This window comes from Clupea harengus, chromosome 11, assembly GCF_900700415.2.
Source record: "Clupea harengus chromosome 11, Ch_v2.0.2, whole genome shotgun sequence".
NCBI lineage: Eukaryota > Metazoa > Chordata > Actinopteri > Clupeiformes > Clupeidae > Clupea > Clupea harengus.
In genome coordinates, this window is record NC_045162.1 from 2,848,370 (window position 1) to 2,871,550 (window position 23,181).

General features: G+C 45.1%; 1 protein-coding gene across 1 annotated transcript in view; it reads left to right on the forward strand.

Moving 5' to 3' along the window:
* Nucleotides 1–22,811, forward strand: part of tmem145 (transmembrane protein 145) — a 26,637-nt gene extending 3,826 nt beyond the window's left edge. Inside the window, exons 2-15 of the mRNA XM_031577107.1 lie at nucleotides 2,188–2,262; nucleotides 3,383–3,460; nucleotides 3,557–3,643; nucleotides 4,935–5,036; nucleotides 6,928–7,012; nucleotides 7,237–7,308; nucleotides 8,000–8,068; nucleotides 9,020–9,100; nucleotides 9,591–9,669; nucleotides 10,043–10,136; nucleotides 20,829–21,001; nucleotides 21,399–21,519; nucleotides 21,919–22,104; nucleotides 22,498–22,811. Of these exons, the coding sequence (XP_031432967.1) occupies nucleotides 2,188–2,262; nucleotides 3,383–3,460; nucleotides 3,557–3,643; nucleotides 4,935–5,036; nucleotides 6,928–7,012; nucleotides 7,237–7,308; nucleotides 8,000–8,068; nucleotides 9,020–9,100; nucleotides 9,591–9,669; nucleotides 10,043–10,136; nucleotides 20,829–21,001; nucleotides 21,399–21,519; nucleotides 21,919–22,104; nucleotides 22,498–22,734 (1,539 nt within the window). The 3' untranslated portion in view covers nucleotides 22,735–22,811. The remainder of the gene's footprint in view (nucleotides 1–2,187; nucleotides 2,263–3,382; nucleotides 3,461–3,556; nucleotides 3,644–4,934; nucleotides 5,037–6,927; nucleotides 7,013–7,236; nucleotides 7,309–7,999; nucleotides 8,069–9,019; nucleotides 9,101–9,590; nucleotides 9,670–10,042; nucleotides 10,137–20,828; nucleotides 21,002–21,398; nucleotides 21,520–21,918; nucleotides 22,105–22,497) is intronic.
* Nucleotides 22,812–23,181: the final 370 nt, after the last annotated feature.

Sequence of the window (23,181 nt, forward strand, 5' to 3'; positions counted from 1 at the left end):
GAAGAAAAACAGAAAAAGGGGTTGGAGAAAGAGACAAAAAATGCAGAGGAAGAGTTAGAGTTAAAATCAGTGCACAAAAAAAAAAGCGAAAAATTAATAACAGGGTCCCCAGAGGAGACATTAATTTAATGATGGAAAACCTTTTTGGGTGAAACGTGCATAAGCAATCTTTCTGCTATGACAGCGCATAATTACCATCGTTCATCTTCAGGTGGGGATGTTTGCTTTTTGTGTCTGCCTTCATACCGGTGCTCTGTGCTCATGAGAACACTCTGAGAACACTCTCATCACGCCAGCTGAGCTCCACAGGTCAGGCTCCTGAGAACACTCACTGTGAGGCCCAGCACAGCAACAGAGCCAATGCAATAGCCATTCAGAGGAAAGGAAGCAACAGAGAAAGAATCATTCGTTTTCTTTTTATTCCTTTTACTGTTATTATCATTTACTTTTGATGCGAATGTATGTTTGCCAAAGGGAGATTAAATTGAAAAAAAAAACAAAAAAAAAAACCTTTGACAAGATGGCCAGAGAGAGAAATGGAAGGAAAATGAAGACAGACCATTATGGCCTCCACCTCCTCAGCACTCAGCACTGGGCCTGCTTGCGCTCATTGGAGTGGGGCCTCTTTCAGTTTCTATGGCAGCTGGCGAGTGAGGCATGTGGCAGTTGCCATGACAGTAAAGAGGAACTGAGCTGTGTTGTTGTGTCGTCTGAGTGGGTTCGGTGTGTTTATGACTGCTGCCGGTGGCCGGCCATGCACGCTAACACCTCGAAACAAGGAGCTCTTGTCACAGAAGCACCAGATAGTACCTGTCACATGACCCTGTCCGTCTTGGCCAAAGTGGCCACTCACCTGGCTCTTGTTCGTAGACTTCAGTCAGGGGTCAGAGTTTCCTGGGGGTGGGGTGGGGTGTCCTCCGTCGCCACGGCGATGCGCTGACCCCCAGGACAATAGAGACAGAGCCAAGATGGCGGCGGGGTGTAGAGTTGGCACACCCACTCCCGGTATGTTTTTCCACTCCATTGAGCAGTGATGGTGTGTGAGGAAGGGAAGACTAATCCGGCGTGCTGGAGTGTATCGCCGGCCTGCGCTCAGCACACACCCCATTGGCTGATACTGTGCGGCGTGGTACACAGGAGCCATAAACGACAGCACACACCCCATTGACTGATACTGTGCGGCGTGGTACACAGGAGCCATAAACGACAGCACACACCCCATTGGCTGATACTGTGCGGCGTGGTACACAGGAGCCATAAACGACAGCACACACCCCATTGACTGATACTGTGCGGCGTGGTACACAGGAGCCATAAACGACAGCACACACCCCATTGGCTGATACTGTGCGGCGTGGTACACAGGAGCCATAAACGACACCATCAGCACTCTGCTGCGGACTGGACGGGGCCCGCTGACTTTTAATGTGTTTGCCCTCCAGCCCTCTCTCTCTCCCTCTCTCTCTTTTATTCTCTCTCTCCCCCTTTTTCCTCTTGCCCTTTATCCTCCTCATCCTCTTCGGCCTGTTCTTTTCCTCCATCTCTCCTCACTACTCCTCTCCTCTTGACCTCAAACTCATCTCCCCTCTCCACCCCTCTCCTCTCCTCTCCCCTCCTCTGATCTCAAACTCATCTCTCCTCTCCTCTCCTCTTGATCGCAAACTGATCTCCCCTCTCCTCTCCTCTCATCTTGACCTCAAACTCATCTCTCCTCTCCTCTCCTCTCCTCTCATCTTGACCTCAAACTCATCTCCCCTCTCCTCTCCTCTCCTCTCCTCTTGACCTCAAACTCATCTCCCCTCTCCTCCCCTCCCCTCTTGACCTCAAACTCATCTCCCCTCTCCTCCCCTCTCCTCTCCTCTCCTCTCCTCTCCCCTCCCCTCTCCTCTCCTCTTGACCTCAAACTCATCTCTCCTCTCCTCTCCTCTCATCTTGACCTCAAACTCATCTCTCCTCTCCTCTCCTCTCCTCTTGACCTCAAACTCATCTCCCCTCCCCTCCCCTCTCCTCTCCTCTCCTCTCCTCTTGACCTCAAACTCATCTCTCCTCTTCTCTCCTCTCCTCTCCTCTCCTCTTGACCTCAAACTCATCTCTCCTCCCCTCTCCTCTGCTCTCCTCCCCTCTCCTCTCCTCACCTCCCCTCTCCTCTTGACCTCAAACTCATCTCTCCCCTCTTCTCTCTTTCAGGATTGGGTTTTCCTGACCCGCTTCTGTTTCCTGACCAATTTTGGCCGGTTGGACTTCAGGTTCCGGTACCCAAAGGTAGTTACCCTACTCTTCTCTTCACTGACATCCTCATCCTCTAATAACTGCAACGCTCCTTTTCTTTATATTTGTGTATCTTTCTGTATCTTCTATTTCTCTCTCCTTTTTCTATTGCTCCCTTTGCACCTTGCTTAACCCCCCCCCCCACCCCCCCAAATCATCATGCATCTCTCTTCAGTGACATTTTGCAGTGGATTTCTCTGTCTCCTTGTGTGCCAAATATTTCCTGGAGTTATCTTGATATTATCACACATTTTGTCTGTGTGTGTCTGTCTGTGTGTGTCTGTGTGTGTTTTAATGGGGTTTCTTCAGGAACTACCCACCTATTTTTATGACCTACTACAACCCCCCTTTTCCTCCTTTCGTTTCCTCAGCCAGGCGCTACACTGCATCTCAATCTGTCCCCCTTTCTCCTCCATTACTGGTCTCTCTCTCATCTCAATCTGTCACCCTTTCTCCTCCATTACTGGTCTCTCTCTCATCTCAATCTGTCCCCCTTTCTCCTCCATTACTGGTCTCTCTCTCATCTCAATCTGTCACCCTTTCTCCTCTGGTCTCTCCTCTCAGACCATCTCAATCTGTCACCCTTTCTCCTCCGTGTTCCTGGTCTCTCTCTCATCTCAATCTGTCACCCTTTCTCCTCCATTACTGGTCTCTCTCTCATCTCAATCTGTCACCCTTTCTCCTCCGTGTTCCTGGTCTCTCTCTCATCTCAATCTGTCACCCTTTCTCCTCCGTGTTCCTGGTCTCTCCTCTCAGACCATCTCAATCTGTCACCCTTTCTCCTCCGTGTTCCTGGTCTCTCTCTCATCTCAATCTGTCACCCTTTCTCCTCCATGTTCCTGGTCTTCTTAAGCTTGTCAGTCCCTTAGTCACTCGCTCCCTCCCTCTATCCTCCAGTCAGAGTGGCAGAGTTTAAGGCTCCTTCTGGAATTAATCACTTCCTCTCAATCTCTCTCTCTCTCTCTCTGTCTCTCACACTCACTCACTCACTCTGTGTTTCTCTCTCTCTCTCTCTGTTTCTCTCTCTCTCACACTCTCTGTTCCTCCCACTCTCTCACTCTCTGTTTCTCTCTCTCTCTCTCTCACACTCTCTCTCTCTCTCTATCTCTCTTAGTCACGCTGCTGTCAGAACATATTGCTGTACTTTGATGACAGCTCACAATGGCCAGCAGTATACAAGAGGCCAGATAAGGTGAGAGAACGCCATGCTCTGTGTGTGTGTGTGTGTGTGTGTGTGTGTGGCATGTTGCCGGTATTTGTAATCTTCACCGGATATATCCAAATGCAGGACTGCTACCAGAGGGAGGGCGTGCTGCGGCCAGAGAATAACCAGGTCATCAACCTGACCACGGACTACAAGTGGTCTGGCTGTGAGGTAAGACCACAGACCATCAGCAGGGGGGGGGGGGGGGGGGGGGGCGGGTCTGGGGCTGAGGCAGAGAGAATGTCTGTTGAATGCATATGTGTGTTAATGGGTGCGTATGTGTATGTGTTGAATATGTCTGTTGATGGGTGCGTATGTGTATGTGTTGAATGCATATGTGTGTTGATGGGTGCGTATGTGTGTGGGTGTTTGTTTGTGTATGTCTTTGTGTGTGTGTGTGTGTGTGTGTGTTGAATGCATATGTGTGTTAATGGGTGCGTATGTGTATGTGTTGAATGCATATGTGTGTTAATGGGTGCGTATGTGTATGTGTTGAATGCATATGTCTGTTAATGGGTGCGTATGTGTATGTGTTGAATGCATATGTGTGTTGATGGATGTTTAACTGCCATATGTGAAGCTGTTTACTTATTTTGGAGTGTGTATGGGGGTGTCTAATGCGGGAGGCATAAATAAAGTGAGAAAGTTGGGTGTGACTGAGGTTTGTGAGCAAGGTGTCTGCTTGTTATGGATGTGTGGAGGTGTAGCTCAAAACCTGACAAGCCTGCGGTGTGAATGCGTATTTTTATGTGGGTTTGTGGGCGTTTGTGTGTGTGTGTGTGTGTGTGTGTGTATGCATGTGTGTGGGTGGGTGTTTGTGTGTGTGTGTGTGTGTATGTATTTGCGTGTGTGTGTATGTGTTTGCATGTGTGTGTGGGTGTTTGTTTGTGTGTGTCTTTGTTTGTGTGTGTGTGTGTGTGTGTGTGGTGGGGGGGTTTGTGTGCCTCCTTTTGAGCTCTCGTGGGTTTGCTTATAAAGGTGTTCTCTCGCAGTATAGAGGTGTGGTTGACGAGGTGACTACCCTGAGGCGTGTGTGTGTGTGGTGTGTGTGGTGTGTGTGTGTGTGTGTGTGTGTGTGGTGTGTGTGTGTGTGTGTGTACATGAGTTTGAGAAAATGTGTGTGTGTACAGGTGTGTGGATGCTGCTTTGAATGTGTGTTTGGTATATGTGCACAATGTCGCTATAGTGTGTGTGTGTGTGTGTTTGTGTCTGTGCATGCTGCAACAGAAAGGTTTAAATATGCCACACATGAGTATATCAGTCTGTTATGTACATGTTTGAGGGTGTATATTTGCCTCAGTGTGTGTGTGTGTATGTGTGTGTGTGTGTATGTGTGTGTACTCATGCATTTCCTGAATTCATTTGTGTGTCTACGCCTTTTGTGTGTATGGTTTTGTCTATTCTGTGTGTGTGTGTGTGTGTGTGTGTGTGTTTGTGTCACTTTGTGTGTCTCTATCCCCAGGTGGAGGTGGAGGGTGATGAGGAGTCTCTCAGCTGTGTGGGGGGGCGCAGTTTCCGCTCGGTCAGAGAGAGGTGGTGGTACATCGCTCTCAGCAAGTGCGGGGTGAGTGTGTGTGTGTGTGTGTGTGTGCGTGAGTGTGTGTGTGAGTGTGAGTTTGTGTGTGTGTGTGTGTGTGTGAATGTAAATGTGTGTTTGCAAGTGAGAGAACAAACGAATGAGCATCCGTGAACATTAATCTGAAGGGCATTACGACATTTGGAGAGGCAGCTTGCGGTGCATGAAAGCGGCATGCATCTTTTAAGGGATTTTTTCGAGTTTGAAAGGGTCTGGCGGAACGGAAGTTTAAAGCCATGCCGGGTGGTGTAGCGGCCTTGATTTAAATGGATGTTCTCATTTGAAGGGGAAGACATTTCCAGCCTTGTGTTCTGCTTTAGCGAGACTGAATATGACCAGAATATTTTTGTTGGAAAATAAGTTTTTTTTTTTTGTGCACTTAGAAATGCATTTGAAGGGATGCTTCTGCCTCTTTAGAATACCAGGTCCAAAGATGTGTATCCTACCGTAGTCGAAGGACGAGCTGAAAGGCAGACTGACAGTGACTGCGATAGATCTCATTTCTCATGACAGCGCAAACTTTCCCCCCAACATATTGGAAAGGTAGTTTCGTGGCAAAGAGTGATGTATTTAAAGACGTGTCGGCTGGTGAAGACGGGCGTGTGTAACCGGGTGCCGTGTGTTTGAGAGGCCGTGTCCAGAGTGATGTGTGTGTGTGTGTGTGTGTGTGTGTGTGTGGAGCTGATGGACGTGAGGTTAAATGGTGTGTGTGTGTGTGTGTGTGTGTGTGTGGAGCTGATGGACGTGAGGTTAAATGGTGTCGGACTGCCGCTGAAGCTCTGTCTGTCTGCGCCGCGGCCCGTGGGAAAGCCCTCGCTGTCGTCTGCCAAATTTTGTCATTGTGTTCTCTCTCTCTCACTCTCGCTCTCTCTCACTCTCTCTCTATCTATCTCTCTTTCCTCTCTCTTCTTCTCTCACACACACACACACTCTCTCTCTCTGTCTTTTCTCTCTCTCTTCCTCTCCCTCTCTCTCTCACACACACACATTCTCTCTGTCTGTCTATTATCTCTCTATGTGTGGTTTCTCCTGCCTGGTTTCTCTCTGGTGGTCTGTTTCTTCAGCGTCTGCTCCTCCTCACCTCCTCCTCCGAGCTGCTCAGCTCATCAGCTGTTGTTTTTCTTTTAGCTGGGCCTGCCTTTCATTTCTCAACTTTTTTCTTTCTTTCTTTCTTTCTTTCTTTCTTTCTGTAGTTCTCGGCCAATATTTCTGTATTTCAACAAAAACTATCTCCCCCTCCTCTCTCTCTGTCTTCAGCAACAGTGCTCATTCTGAGGCAGGGTAGGCTTCATGCTCCTCGCCCTTGTTAGATGAGTTTCTCCTCTCCTCTCCTCTCCGCCACAGGAAATCAAAGGCTTTTTTCCTATTCGCTCAAATCAGCTCAGCAACTGCAAACTCCCTGCGCTTTGAAGTCTCTTATATGAGATGATCTCTGGTGGTAATAGGCCTCTTTCTTTCTCTCACTCTGTTCCTCTTGCTCCCTCTCTCTCCCTCTCTCTCGCTGTCTCTCTCTCGCTGTCTCTCTTGCTGTCTCTTCCCTCTCTTGTTCTCTCTGGTTTCTGTCTGCTGCCAACTCCCTCTTTCCTCTGTTTCTCATGATGTTAATTGCCTGTGTCTGTATCTCTCTCCCTCTCTCTCTCTCTCTCTCTCTCTCTTGCCTGTGTCTGTATCTCTCTCTCTCTCTCTCTCTCTCTTGCCTGTGTCTGTATCTCTCTCTCTCTCTCTCTCTCTCTCTCTCTTGCCTGTGTCTGTATCTCTCTCTCTCTCTCTCTCTCTCTTGCCTGTGTCTGTATCTCTCTCTCTCTCTCTCTCTCTCTCTCTCTGTGTCTCCCTCATTCTTTTTTTGTTTCTTTTTGTGTTCTTCCTTTCTATTGCACAGGGAGACGGATTGCAGTTGGAGTACGAGCTGAAACTAACCAATGGCCAATCCTTCTGGACTCGCCATTTCTCGGCTGACGAGTTCGGTGAGTTTCACGGCGCTGGAGGTGCACCAGGATAAAACAGCACTCTTTCTCACCCTTCAGCTCTGAACACGAACAACCAATCAAAAGGGAACGTTCTCCCCCCTGGCTTCTAGTTGTGGTCCATAAATACTCCTACTTGTATGGAATTCAATTTGGATATTCCGTACGAACAGTGACTGTAAACAAAATAAACTTCTCTCATTCTCTTCTAATCTTTTGTCCAGGAATTCTGGAGACCGACATCACCTTCCTCGTGATCTTTGTAGTCGTATTCACCATCTCCTGCTACTTTGCACGTGAGTTCCTCCCCAGCTCTTCAGTACACGGAGAACAGCTTAAAGGCTCCTGCATAATATATATGTGACTACACAGCCCCTGGCCAGGTGGATAATAACTCCTTTAATATAGATTTTATTACAGAACACGCAGTGGCTAAGGACCACGCCATTGTCAGTTAGTGAATGGGGTGAATTACATCAGTTAGATTACCAGAGTTAATGTGTAAACATGGCGGGGTTGAGGAGACTCAATGCAAATGAAGGATCCTAAATTCACATGTCATCCCACTCCTCTCACCAACTCCAGATTAACGGATTAAGTCGCTGGTAAATTATGAATGTGACAGCGCAGTCAATTTCCACTCTCAGCATGCCAGGCCTTTTTTTATCAGAAAAGACAGCCCTCTTTGTGCGCATTTGAAGCCTGCAAGGCGACTATTTTTAGTGAATACTTCAGCTATCCACTCTCTCTCTCTCTCTCTAACTCTCTTTCTCTTTCTTTCCCTTTATCTCTCTCTCTGTGTCCGTATCTCTCTATCTCTTGATCAATCTCTTTCTCTCTCATTGTTGATATCCATCTGCGGTCTCTTGATGAATCTCTTTCTCTCTAATGGTTGATATCTCCTTAGATAACCTGAAGGGAAGACAGCTTCTCCATCTGCGTTCTCTTGATGAATCTCTTTCTCTCTCATGGTTGATATCTCCTCAGATAACCTGAAGGGAAGACAGCTTCTCCACACCACCTATAAGATGTTTATGACGGCGGCGGGAGTGGAGGGTAAGCAGTCACGATACACACACGCACACACGCGCATACACACACACACACACACACACACACACACACACATACACACACACCCGCACGCCCTCATGATCTCCTTCACATACAGCCCTGTAAAAAAACAATGCTTTAGGGAGTGGAGGGTAAGTAGGCACGAGCCCTCATGTTCTCCTTCACATACAGCCCTGTGCAGAAGTGTGAAACATTGCTCTAGTGTGGATGCTTTCAAAATGACATGAATAGCTTTTACTTAGCAATCACCAAGATGAAAATGCTGACACACACACACACATACACACACATACACACACATACACACATACACACATACACACACATGCACACACATGCACACATACACAGATACACACACGCATGAAAATGCTTACGAAACAATGTTTAAGAATCGAAATAAATCTAAATAGACACGCTGATGCAGAAGAAAGAAGTCATTGTGTTAAGACAAATGCCTAAAGCCTTTGCCAGTACTGTATGCTGACACACACACACACACACACACACACACGCACACATCCACACGTGCACCCACACGCATACACACACACACACATACACACACGCACACACATACACACACGCACGCACACGCATACACACACACACACTCACTCACTCATGTCCTGAACTCACTCAGAGACACACACACATTAATATTCCAATGAGATTGGACACACTGTATGCATGACAGTGCCTTTCCATCAGCATCTCCACTGCCTCCCCAAATATATTCCCTCCCTCCCTCCCTCTCCTCTCCTCTGTTCTGTTCATCACTCTCCCCCCTCTCCTCCTCCAACATCTCTGTATCTGAGCTTCCTCTCCTCCTTCCTTTCTCTCTCTCTCTTTTTTTAGGCTCTAATGTCCCCTTTCTTTCTCTCCCTCCTGTGTGTGTGTGTGTGTGTGTGTGTGTGTCTTCCTCTCTCTCAGTGCTCAGTCTGCTGTTCCACTGCATGTACTGGGGCCTGTATGCCAGGGACGGCTTTGGCAGCGGCGGCCTGAAAATGATGGGTGAGCACATCCTCCTCATTATGCCAACTGCAGAGGGCTGCATTTGCGGCATTCATTTGTAGGTTGTGTCTTTGTAAGAGTGTGTTTGTGTGTGTGTGTGTGTGTGTCTGTGTGTGTGTGCGTGTGTGTGTGCATGTATGTCTTTGTAAGAGTGTGTGTGTGTGTGTGTGTGTGTGTGTGTGTGTGTGTGCGCGCGCGTGTGTGTGCATGTATGTCTTTATTTATGTGTGTGTGTGTGTGTGCGCATGTGTGTGTTTACGTGTGGTAGTGTCCTTGCCTGTTGACCTGATTTTGTGTGTCAGTGGGGAGTAACGCTTTCAAATATTATAACCTACTTACAGCCACCTCTCTGTCTCTCCCTGTGGATCTCTCTTTCCTCCCTCTCTCTCTCCCTCTCTCTCTTTCTTTAACCCCCCCTCTCTCTCCCTCTCTCTCTCCCTCTCTCTCTCCACCATTCCCTTGCCTCCCAACTCTCTTCTCCTCTCTCCAGGGAAATTATTGTTCTCTGTCAGTTTCTTGATCTTCCTGCTTATGCTGATTCTGCTGGGGAAAGGCTTCACAGTGACCAGGTAGGTGAAACTGTGTGTGTGTGTGTACGTGTGTGTGTGTGTGTACGTGTGCGTGTGTGTGTGTGTGTGTGTGTGTGTGTGTGTGTGTGTTCGTGTCCAAGCTCTAGAGGCTGGGCACTTACACTGCTAATGCTGATGTTCTGCTTGTCACAGCTTGTCAGTCAACTGCTGACACTGGATTAAACTCCCCCGTTTGTCCCTGACTTGCAAAACCCTCACATAACACACACACACACACACACTCGCACACAGCACACACACACACACACACACTCGCACACAGCACACAGCACACAGCACACACACAGCACACACACACACACCTGCCATTATATTTCATATGCTAATCGATGCTAATGTTCTAATCCCCCAGGGCGCGCATCAGCCACAGTGGCTCTGTGAAGTTGTCCATCTACATGACCGTCTACACCATCACCCATGTCATCCTCTTCATATATGAGGCAGAGGTAAGAGTCCACTCAGTAGCTCCCCGTACAGCACACTACGCTACGCTACGCTACGCTACCCAGCACCGAATAACACTACACTACGCTACGCTACGCTACGCTACGCTACACTACACTACAGCACACCACACTACACTACACTACACTACACTACTACACTACACTACACTACTACACTACACTACACTACACTACACTACACTACACTACACCACACTACAGCACACTACACTACACTACACTACACTACACTACACTACAGCACACTACACTACACTATACTACACCACACTACACTACCCAGCACCGAATAACACTACACTACACTACTACACTACACTACACTACAGCACACCACACCACACTACACTACACTACACTACACTACTACACTACACTACACTACACTACACTACAGCACACTACACTACACTACAGCACACTACACTACCCAGCACCGAATAACATTACACTACACTACACTACACTGCACTGCACTACACTACACTACACTACACTACTCTACACTACACTACACTACACTACAGCACACTACACTACAGCACACTACACTACACTACACTACCCAGCACCGAATAACACTACACTACACTACACTACACTAATCTACACTACACTAATCTACACTACACTACACTACACTAATCTACACTACACTAATCTACACTACACTAATCTACACTACACTACACTACTACACTACACTACACTACACCACTACACTACACTACACTAAACTACACCGCTACACTACACTACACCACACTACACTACTCTACACTACACTACACTACAGCACACTACACTACACTACACTACACTACCCAGCACCGAATAACACTACACTACACTACACTACACTACACTGCACTACACTACACTACACTACTCTACACTACAGCACACTACACTACACTACACTACACTACACTACACTACAGCACACTACACTACACTACACTACCCAGCACCGAATAGCACTACACCACTACACTACACTACACAGCTACACTACACTACTCTACACTACACTACACTACACTACACTACCCAGCACCGAATAACACTACACTACACTACACCGCTACACTACACTACACTACACTACACCACACTACACTACCCAGCACCGAATAACACTACAGTACACTACACTGCACTACACTACACTACACTACACTACTCTACACTACACTACACTACACTACAGCACACTACACTACACTGCACTACACTACACTACACTACACTACAGCACACTACACTACACTGCACTACACTACACTACACTACAGCACACTACACTACACTACACTACACTACCCAGCACCGAATAGCACTACACCACTACACCAGTGTTAATTTTGGCAGCTATTTTAGATTTAGTCTTAGTCTTAGTCTTTAGACGAAAATGCATATTAGTTTTAGTCACTTTTATTCATTTTTATCCTGCTTAGTTTTCGTCTAGTTTTCGTCGACGAAAACTCAGAACATTTTAGTCTAGTTTTAGTCGACGAAGTCTCATTACATTTTAGTCTAGTTTTAGTCACATTAAACTAAAAATTAAGTCCATCTTATAGTCACATTAAACTCCTTTCCATCCCTTCTCAGGCCCGGGGACCCCTTGTGTTGTGTCTACAACTGCATAATAGTCAAGCTTGCACTACGTAAACTGTGGATGCAATTAGTCTCTAAGATACAGGTCTCCTATGCCTACAGCTGAATTCCAATGAATTCAATGTAAATAATAATTTTAAGGCAATACTTAATTAACAGTATTATCATTAAAATATAAGAGAATATCAAGTCTAGATTTTGAAGATTCAAATGATCTGATAACACAATACAACTACTATGACTACCTGGCCTTAGTTTAAATCAACCACATATCCTCCATATGAATTGCTGTGCAATCTGATAACCAACATACAGTATTTAGCTAGACGGATAGTTTGAGAGTTGAAAGTAGTGCTAATAACAATTGCATAAATAGACAAGGATATGTAAACCAATCACATATTCATTCATTTTTTCTTGATTAATGTCATGCGTTGCCTGTCCTATAGTCCATTCTGCAATGTGTTTACTAGCTAGTTATCGATAGCTAGTATAACTTAGCTATGCTACCTCATAGTTAGCCAACGTTAGCTAGCTAAAAGTTTTGGAACTCATTTGCCAAGCCAAACGGGAGGTTTCAATCGAAAATGACTAGCTAGTTATCCAAGCTGACACAACCTATACACTCGACTGCCCCTTTGAAGTTAACTTAACGTTGGCTAATATATTCGAATAACTAGTTAACATTAGCTAATTATCATTGACAGTTACTAGCTAATTTACCTTGGCATAAATGGCAGGGTTGTCTTGTGCGCTTTCAGGTGCCTCTTGTTGTGTTCTTCCCATGTATTTTGAAGCCACACGGTTTCTCTCCAGTTATTGCGGTGCATTGTGTTTTATTTTCTGTCAAGTTATAATTTAAGACTGTCCAGATATCTATTCTTATTTGTCTTCCAGTACCGAGTGCTTGAACTTCAGCCATCATAACGTTAAGCCATAGGGCGTCACTTGCATGTCTGGCCATCTCAGGGAGTGGAGGAGGGATAGATACAGGACCGGGCAACATTCAACCAATGATGTGCATACAAGTTTAGAAAAAAAAAACAATTGTGACTTAGTCAACCACCAACATTTTCGTCTCGTCTCGTCTCGTCAACGAAAGTTAAAATAGATTTAGTCATAGTTTTTATTTATAAAGATCCGTTTTCGTCACGTCTTAGTCTCGTCTTAGTCACGGGAAAAAGGTCGTTAACGAATATTTTTCGTCATAGTTTTCGTCAACGAAATTAACACTGCACTACACTACACTACACTACACTACACAGCTACACTACACTACACTACACTACACTACACTACACTACACTACACTACACTACACTACACCACACTACACTACACTACACTACCCAGCACCGAATAATGCCCGAATTATAGATCTGCGTCGGTGTCCGTCCGGACTCATAGCCACGCCTTGGCAACACCCTTCCCCGTGGTGGAACGCCCATCCGAGCCCATCCGAGCCCTTCGGAGAGCTGGACGGACACCGACGTGCACCTCTCGATTTTTGTAACTTTTTCGGATACGAACGGATAGCGACGGATACCCCCTTGGCTGTGATTGGTCCGCTAACGAAATCATTTCCTAACGACATAATTTCCGGAATCTCACATTTCCTGTTTCATTCCCTATCTGTTCCTATTCTGTTATAGAGTGTGGATCAGCCGAATATTTCTGTCCGAGCCCGGCCTGCGTCCGACAGAGTAGTGCCCGAGCCAGACAGCCATTCAAATATATTGTCGGAATCCAACCAGACATAGTCAATGTCTCAACTGTTCATACTAATGACACATTTACGTATGTTTTTTATGAATAGCCTGTAGACCGTCTCACAAGCTTCTTCTAGTTGATTATGAACAAACATAACAGAAGAGGTCTGAAGATATTTCTGAAACACTTATAAGGACGCTCAAATGACCGCGAATTCATAGGAGAGAATACTATCCCATTCTCACAGGAGACATCACAGCAATCGGAGCATATTTGTCAAACGCGATAAAAGATAGCCCTGCTCTGAAATATTCCCATTCCATACTGAATATTCTGTTTAGATCAAAGGTTTGTTTTTCGACACCGTGATATTTCAGATGATGGAACAGTTGAAATGAATGCTCATATACAAAAGCTAACCTTAACGTGAAGTGGAGTTAACTTGCAGCCAACACCATTGCATTACAAACCCTAACACACACACATAATGAGAAAGTAGGCTTATTACACCTGGCGATTATCTCGCCTTTTATCTACCATCTTTGAATAATGTAACTTATAAACACGTCGTTTTAAAGCGCTGTGGCCGTCCTGAAAAGATGTGTCAATAAATGAATTTAATCCATAGAATCCACGTTGACTTCACTACTTATTAAGATATTGTAACAAATCACGGAAGTGTGGAATATTTGTTATGGCTTTTAATTAAACACTAAACACAATACAATGTCAAAATGGCACGGGCTTTATGCCCTGCTACAAGTTATCACGAACAGACTGTGCTACCGTCACACACCTGTATAAACTCCGTCCCAACACAGAACAACGACATGCAATTAGAACAGTAAGGAACATTGTTAAATAACATCGTTGGGCGCTGCATCATAGACATGTATATATGTCTATGCGCTGCATCACATCGAGAAAAGTATGTGCCCGCCGCACGGCATTATGGGGCGACTATGCCAAGTTAAATATGGAATGTTCAATGCCTTATCGCGCTGACTTGTCCCAGCCCTACCCCAGCCCGACAGCAAGTAAAATATTTAGTCCGAACCCCAATGAGTCAATGTCTCAACTGTTCATAGTACTGACACATTTACATACGTTTCTTAAGAATAGCCTGCCTTTATTAAACTCGAGCATCAACAGATGAATGATAAATGCACTGGCTCACACAAACAAGCCCCGTTAAACGCACAAGCGCGCACAAAAGGGATATAAGCATATTGAAATTAATTATTCACATTGCAAGAACGGAATGAAATGGCCTACACATTACACACGCTATGCATCTGATATGCCTAAATAAAACTCACGTTATATGCTACACCAGAAGAGGCGCGAATAAAACAAGTCTTACCATTGAAGATTATCTTTTGAAAAATGTAAGTACACGGACACATTCCTTATAAAAGTATCTACATAGTCCAACCATCGATGTTTAATCCATGTTGTGGAGAAAGAGGATGGCATCAATCATATTTCATTAAGGCTTCACACTTCTTACATTGGACATATCAAACAGCCTCATTAGAATCCGCATAGAATATGATGCCATCCGACAGAAATATCTCCACAGGCCTACAGTAAATTTCCCCTCGAGTGTCGTTTTAAACTCTCCAGATGACAGTTTCTTTTTTTAAAAACTTTAAGTGCACAAAGTTCGTTATAAAACGATCTACATAGTCCAACAATCGAGGTTTAATCCATTTACATTTAGTCATTTAGCCGACGCTTTTGTACAGGGGAGAAGCATGTGAAGCAAACACGTTTACTTGACTACTTATTAAGATATTTAAATATGGAATGTTCAATGCCTTGACTACTAAGCAGGAATATCTCCATACAGTAGATTCCCCCTCGTTTTGTATTGTTTTAAACTCTCCAGATGACAGTTTCTTTTTTAACTTATTCCCTGATACCAGTTTGCCCAGAGGCGGTTTTTCCTACAGGCGGTATAGGCGGTCGCCTAGGGCGCCACTCAGAGGGGGGCGCAAAAAACTGCGCCCAGCAAAAAAAAAAAAAAAAAAAAAAAAAAAAAACAAGCATTGTGTTTTTTTTTTGCGCCCCCTTTTATATCTCCAACCAATATTTTGACTTTAAAAAAAAATCTAACATTAGGGTAAAATGAGCCAAAAATCGAAAACGGAAGGGGTACGTACGTCCTTGGTGTTGTCAGAACATGCTAGCACAGTGAGGCGTTTGGTTAGAGTCAAAAGCCATCCGGGGCGCAATTTAAGAAGAAAAGAAAGGAAGAAGAAGAGAAACGTGCCAAGGAGAAAGGTACATCCTTAAATCCTGTTCTAGCCTAGAACGAATTCCAGATAAGAAAACGTTCACAATGCGTGAATTGCCCCTGGCACTTTAGTGGAGTTAAGAAGAAAAGATGTACCTTATCATTGAAAGTTTTCCTACTCCCTGTCACATAGTTCTTTAAGGATTTTACAGAGGCGGGTATATAAAACATGATATGTCCATTTATTCTACATTATACAAAAAAAGACTAAAATAGGGGCGCACATATAAAGCCAATAGCCAGTGCAACAACACTACACATATCTTACTCGTTGCATAGCACACCCATTAAGGAAGCCAAACACGGCAACTTGTCAACAAGTGAGGAATACTGGTAAAAATCCAAGTGTTGTATTGTCAACTATTGTATGGATTGAATATGTAATCTTGCCAGTTAGCTAACGCTAGCTAGCCAGTGACTTGTGACGTTCCTTGTTATTGCCATTCAGTCGAAACATCAGTTCAAGTTCAGCTGTACCGCAATTTGCGTCATTTTGTGTCATAAAAAGTAATCACATTTGGACAGCTTTAGTTTAGGTGGAGCGAGCTAGCCAGTTTAATTAGACATGATTCAACTAATCAAGAGCTATGCATCTTGGAATAAAAAAATGTCAGACTGTCCAAATACACCAAAATGCTTAATAACTACATAATAGCTACATTTAACAAATTATGATTATACATACTTTTGTTATATCATTTTAGATTCACTTTTAGAAGACTAAGAAAACATTATTTGCAGGCGATTTGGAAGATGACGTGGTGGTGTGTGTGTGTCCATAAACAGTTGAACAGGGGGCGTGGCCGGAGCGTAGTCCAGCACAGGGGTGACATTTTCTCAGTGATTTGTTCTTGAATTAATGTTTGTTCATCGTCGCGATCGTTGTTGTGTTTATGTGAAAAAAATGCAGTCTTACAGGGCAAAATAGCGTTTGAAAGTTGCAATTCCGTTTTCGTGGGGGAAAAACATATTTTTTATTTGGGGGGGGGGCGCCAGTAGTGAAGCTCGCCTAGAGCGCCAAATGTGCTAGGGCCGCCCCTGAGTTTGCCTCCTGTAATCGCGTTGTCACAGCTAGGACATAAAAAAAATCCCCGCACACAAGAAGGCTATTATCCTAAATGTGATTTATTTTAGTCTCAAAAACGAACTTCTCCATCACGTGAGGCAGACACGTTGACTTGACTACTTATTAAGATATTTAAATATGGAATGTTCAATGCCTTATCACGCTTATGTTTGAAAGCCATTGTTTTCAGCTTGCAGGTGCTTTTGCCTCTGGCCCAGTTTGTCGGTTTTGACGTTCATCTCTCTCCCCCAACCATCCAGGTTTAATAAATCCGCGTTGACTACTAAGCAGAAATATCTCCATACAGTAGATTCCCCCTCGTTTTGTATTCTTTTAAACTCTCCAGATGACAGTTTATTTTTTACTTCTTCCCTGATACCAGTTTGCCTCCTGTAATCAAGTTGTCACAGATATTTATTTGCCCAGTCAGGTTGTTGGTCTTGACGTTCAGATGTTGCGCCTAAACTATCATATCCTCTCGTCACATGATCAAATAGAGACTTGACATTGGACAACAGCATACATATTACCCAGCAATCATCATTACAAATCTGAATATGACAAAAAATACCAAAGAAAATGAGATAGTATTCATTTCATTGAATCATTTTTAATAGTTTCTATAGTGTATGTAAGATAAGCATATCATTTTGTTATAGATTGCTACTATTTTTCACACAAATAATACCTACCATGATGGAGATAAGTTTGCCTTTTCAAGTGAATATATAGCGTTAGACAGACTATTCATTGTAATGTAGTGTGTCTCAAAGACCCATGTGACTACACCTGTTCGTCTTGATGACGTGACGGCTGGGAGGAGGGAGATAAACAATCGACGAATTCTATCACTCAAAGAGGTAGCGTAGTAGCTCGTCTGTGACCAAAAAACCGCTGCTCCACCCACTGTTCTAGCGGTGAATTGTTTTCAACACCCACAGCCGTCGAAGAAGTATAAATCAAAAACAGTACGTCCGAATCTGTTTCCCCGCCCATCCGTAAAACGGACGGACACCGACGCAGATCTATAATTCGGGCTTTACACTACACCACTACACTACACTACACTACACTACACTACACAGCTACACTACACTACACTACTCTACACTACACTACACTACACTACCCAGCACCGAATAACACTACACTACACTATACCACACTACACTACACTACACTACCCAGCACCGAATAACACTACACTACACTACACTACACTACACTACACTAATCTACACTACCCAGCACCGAATAACACTACACTACTACACTACACTACACTACACTACACTACACTAATCTACACTACACTACACTACACTACACTACACTAATCTACACTACACTACACTACACTACACTAATCTACACTACACTACACTACACTACACTACCCAGCACCGAATAACACTACACTACACTACACTACACTAATCTACACTACACTACACTAATCTACACTAATCTACACTACACTACACTACACTACACTAATCTACACTACACTACACTACACTACACTATACCACACTACACTATACCACACTACACTACACTACACTACACTACACTACCCAGAACCGAATAACACTGCACCACTACACTGCTGCCACTCTACCACACTGTATAGCATTGTGCTGGTTTGCATTCTCTCTGATAGGTGAAAGAAACACGTCAACTTCATTTTGGTTAATGCTCATATTACCTTTGTTTATGCTAGGTGTGTTTGTTTTGTGGCCTGAATGGCATGAAGAATGCCTGAGAATGGCATAAATCAATTCTGGATTATAGAAGTAGACAGATGAATATTGAAGAATATTGAGATGAAGAAGAATATTACGTCTTTTTGTCTGGGTACTGGTTCGTAGGCATTCAGACCACATGATATTCGGTTTTGAGCTGCGGATAGCTTGGAGACATGATTTTGCATTTTTACTCGTCAGACTCTCTGTAGGACTCGTTAGTGTGCCAGGCTTGCTCTCGTTGACTCGTTAGTGTGCCAGGCTTGCTCTCGTTGACTCGTTAGTGTGCCAGGCTTGCTCTTGTTGTTCTCGGGCTGTGGAGAGGATACACCCACACATAAACATACAGGTGCATGTAAGCCCTCCACATAAACACACTCACACACGGGCAGGTCTATACACACTCAGACATATACACAGAAGCACATACACACACACATGTCAGTGCCAGACACACACATCCACACAAGCATACTGTGTATATATATATATATAAATATATATATATAGAGAGAGAGAGAGAGAGACCTACTCATACACATGAATAATGTAAGGCAGTAGGCTGGAGTATCCCTGTCTATTCGACGCCGCTGTGGTGTAATGTAACCCAGTGCGGTCCGACCCAGTGGTCCTGGGGAACAGTTAGAGGTTAGCTGACCCAGATTGGGTGGCCTGTCGGGGGGTTGGGGTGAAGGGGCGGAGGCTCGAATGCTGCGGGCCGCACCTTGAGCACTGGAGGCAACAGGAACTCAGACTGCCGCCCCGATCGGTCGCGTTTCATCAAGATGCTGTCTGTCTGGTCACGTTTCGGTTCAGTTTGTGTGTATGTGTGTAAGCTGAGAGAGAGAGAGAGACAGAGAGAGACAGAGAGAGAGAGAGAGAGAGAGAATTTCTGCTCCTTGTGTATTATACATATACGTGTGTACTATGAGCATGGACGGATTAAGAAACCAGCCCCTGGGCCTGGACATGTTGCAGGTTTGCCATTTTGAGGGAATATATAGCATAAGGTATCCTTACCAGTCCCAATAAAAACATGCTTGATCACTGTCGCATTACACACAGCACAGGTACACTCAATTAAAGCCATTAGCAAATGAATGAAATACACCTTTTTCAACCACAAATAAGAGATACATAACAGCGACTTCACGCAGAGGCTCTGGTCTAGGGGCCCCCTGAGCTCATGGACCCCTGGGCCTGGGCCCGGTAGGCGCGTTCGTTAATCCATCCCTGACTATGAGTGTCCCTACGTCAATCAATCAATCTATCAACCAATCAATCAATAAAACTTTATTTGTACACTGCATTTCATACCAGGAGGTAACACAATGCGCCTCACAGAAGGAAAAATGGGGGGGGGTTACAAACACAGATATTCCAGAGATAAATAAACAGGAAATGATGTACTAACCACACTGGCATCGTATGTGAGCACACTGTGTATTTCTGTCAGCCTGTGTTTACATTGTATGTCTGTTTGTGTTTGTACACAAAAGCAAAGGAGGTAAATTCTCAATCTGAAGTCCCTGAGTGGAACATTAGATGTTCTGTGAAAGGAGAGAATGTGTCAGACTCTCATGAAAAGCCTAATTAACCCTTGGGGCACCACAGTGTCACAGTGAGTTATTTTATACTCTTCGGTTACAATTTCCTACGCGGTGTGAATGGATTCTTCTATTCCACGGTAAACCAAAGAAAGATATTAAATGACTTGGTCTCAAAGGTTAAGAGATCTCCATGGCAGATTCAACTTTCTCAAGGGCCTTGAGTGTGGTTTTGTTGATAATTATGATTATAAATATAAACGTTTTTTTTTTCTGATGATTATTTGTATTATATTATTGTATATGTATTATATTTATTGAGATTAAGCTGATTTTGCACAATGTACTCGCTCAGATTTAGTGTAGCATTCTATATAAGTATTGTGGTGTGTGGCTTTTACCTCAATTTCTGCTCTGGTGCCAGAAGTCTACAGTCATCGACAGTTCAGCATCAGCAAGGAAAATGTCAATTTCCTCAAAGATCAGAATTCTCACTCTCACCCTGGAGTCTGGGTCAACAAACAAAACATTTCTGATCGCTCACACCACACACCCTTCAGTGTGTGAGCCCTCATGTATCATATCTGTAATTCCACGCTTGAGATGGCGGAGAAAAAGTCAAGAAAGAAAAATTGACATTAGGAACCAATATTTCCCATCACTGAGCCTCTTCTCTCTGACCTGCAGTTCTTTGACCCGGGTGAGGTTCTGTACGCGTACGACAGCCCGGCCGGGTATGGCCTGATGGGGCTGCAGCTGCTGGCCTACGTGTGGTTCTGCTACGCCGTGCTCGTCTCGCTGAAGCGCTACCCCGAGAAACAGCCCTTCTACATCCCATTCTTCTCCGCCTACACCCTCTGGTGAGTCACAACAAATGGCTTTTTCACTAATACAGTGCTTACAGAACTTAAAAGTGGTGCTTTTCTTGGAATCCAGACCTCCGATGCACCACAAGGTTTATCCCCCTTGTTTCCTTCCTTGTCTTGGGGGAAATGGTGGAAGAAAAGAGAATCTGAGATGTACGTAATGGTGCAGTATTTCTCAGCCTCAGCTTGATATTAGCGTATGCTGAAATTAGCCCATTAATATGGAGGCAAGGGGTCCAATCAATCAATCCGCTGTTTGCTCAGGCTTTGGAAGGGTTGGTCCGGCTCCAGCCAGAGTGAGTCTCTCACACTCAGACAGGTAGCTGTTCAGTGTTGGCAGGGCCGCTGTCTGAAGGCCATCTGGGTCTGATCTGGGTGTGTGTTGCCCCAGGTTCTTTGCGGTGCCAGTGATGGCTCTGATTGCCAACTTTGGGATCCCTCGCTGGGCCCGGGAGAAGATTGTCAACGGCATCCAGCTGGGCATCCACCTCTACGCCCACATCGTCTTCCTGGTGGGTAGATCTTCATTAATAATGCAACGCCTTTGCACACGAAGCTCCCTGGAGTTGGAGTTCATCATGTCAGGACTTGCCATGTTATTTGTCTCATCTCTATAATGGCAGTTCAGTTTCATCAATTCATTAATGGGTTTTTAGGTCTGTGCTTGTGTTTTGTAGATGCTTTTGTGTGTGTGTGTGTGTGTGTGTGTGTGCCTGTGGGTTGATTGGTGGGTTTGTATGTGTGTGTGTGTGTGTGCCTGCCTGTGGGTTGATTGGTGGGTGGGTGTGTGTGTGAACACCTAGTTGTTTGTCACACGTTAACTGCATGTATGTACTCTATGTGTGTCTCTGTCTGGATGACTGTATGTTCCTGTCTACCAGTTCTCTGTCCTCTCACTCTGTCCTCTCCAGGCCATCACACGGCCCTCAGCGGCCAATAAGAACTTCCCCTACCACGTGCGGACGTCCCAGATCGGCATCCTGCTGCCCAGCCCTAAGGGTGCTGGGGGAGAGACCTTCCCTCACCACGCCTACGGGAACAGCAGCTTCCTGGGCGACTCGCAGCCCAACTTCACCGAGCTCTTCTCCATAAACGCAGTGAGTGAGAGGGGCGGGGGATGGGAAAGAGACATGGGAGCTGATGCTGATGCTGATGCTGATGCTGATGCTGATGCTGAGCTGATGCTGATGCTGACGACTGGGACTCTCACAGACTCCTCTCACCCTTCTATGAATGTTTGTATGGTGGCCACAATGAAGGCAATTAGACCTATTTAATTGTTTTCCTGTATTGTAAATAACTGGCAAATTCTTTGTGCAGTCTTAGAAAACTAAATGTTCTTAATAAGTACCCTACATTGTTCTGCATGCTGTATTAGTCATTCTTCCCATAACCCTTTTAGCAGTAAGATTTCAAGTGGACTTGAAGGTGGGAGGAACCTCGGATATGGAGGCGTGTATACACACTATCCCTCTTCTGTTGATCTGCAGGCCCCGATGAAGACTGTGGATGAGGCAGGGGTGCGCAAGAGTCAGGAGGTGCCTCGGAACAGCGAGCAGAAGATCATCACCACCACGGCCGACCTCATATCCAACCTGACCCCCCCACCACTCCCGCCCTTTCCCCCGCGCATCGTGGCCCACTCGCCGCCCAGCCTCCGCCTCTCCTCCCACTTCACCGAGTACTTCAGCATGCAGGGAGGGCCCGGCCAGGGCTCCAAAGCGTAGTCACAGAGTGAGAGAGCCAAGAGATCGGGAGGCAGACAGGCAGAGAACAGAGGAAAGAGATGGATGGTTGTGTATCTGTGGGGGTGTGTGTGTGCGCGTGTGTGTGTGTGAGTGTGAGAGAGAGAATAAGAAACCTGACAAAGGTGTGTGTGTGTGTGTGTGTGTGTGTGCGCGCGCGCGTGTGTGTGTGTGTGTGTGTGTGTGTGTGTGTGAGAGTGTGTGTGAGTGTGAGAGAGAGAATAAGAAACCTGACAAAGGTGTGTGTGTGTGTGTGTGTGTGTGCGCGCGCGCGTGTGTGTGTGTGTGTGTGTGTGTGTGAGTGTGTGTGAGTGTGAGAGAGAGAATAATGGAATTTGCTGAGCTGCGTCTTCAAGAAAGTCCATTTTCACTTTTGTGCGTGTACGTTTTTTTTCTTATGTGTGTCCGGAGCAATAGGTAAGTGAAGTA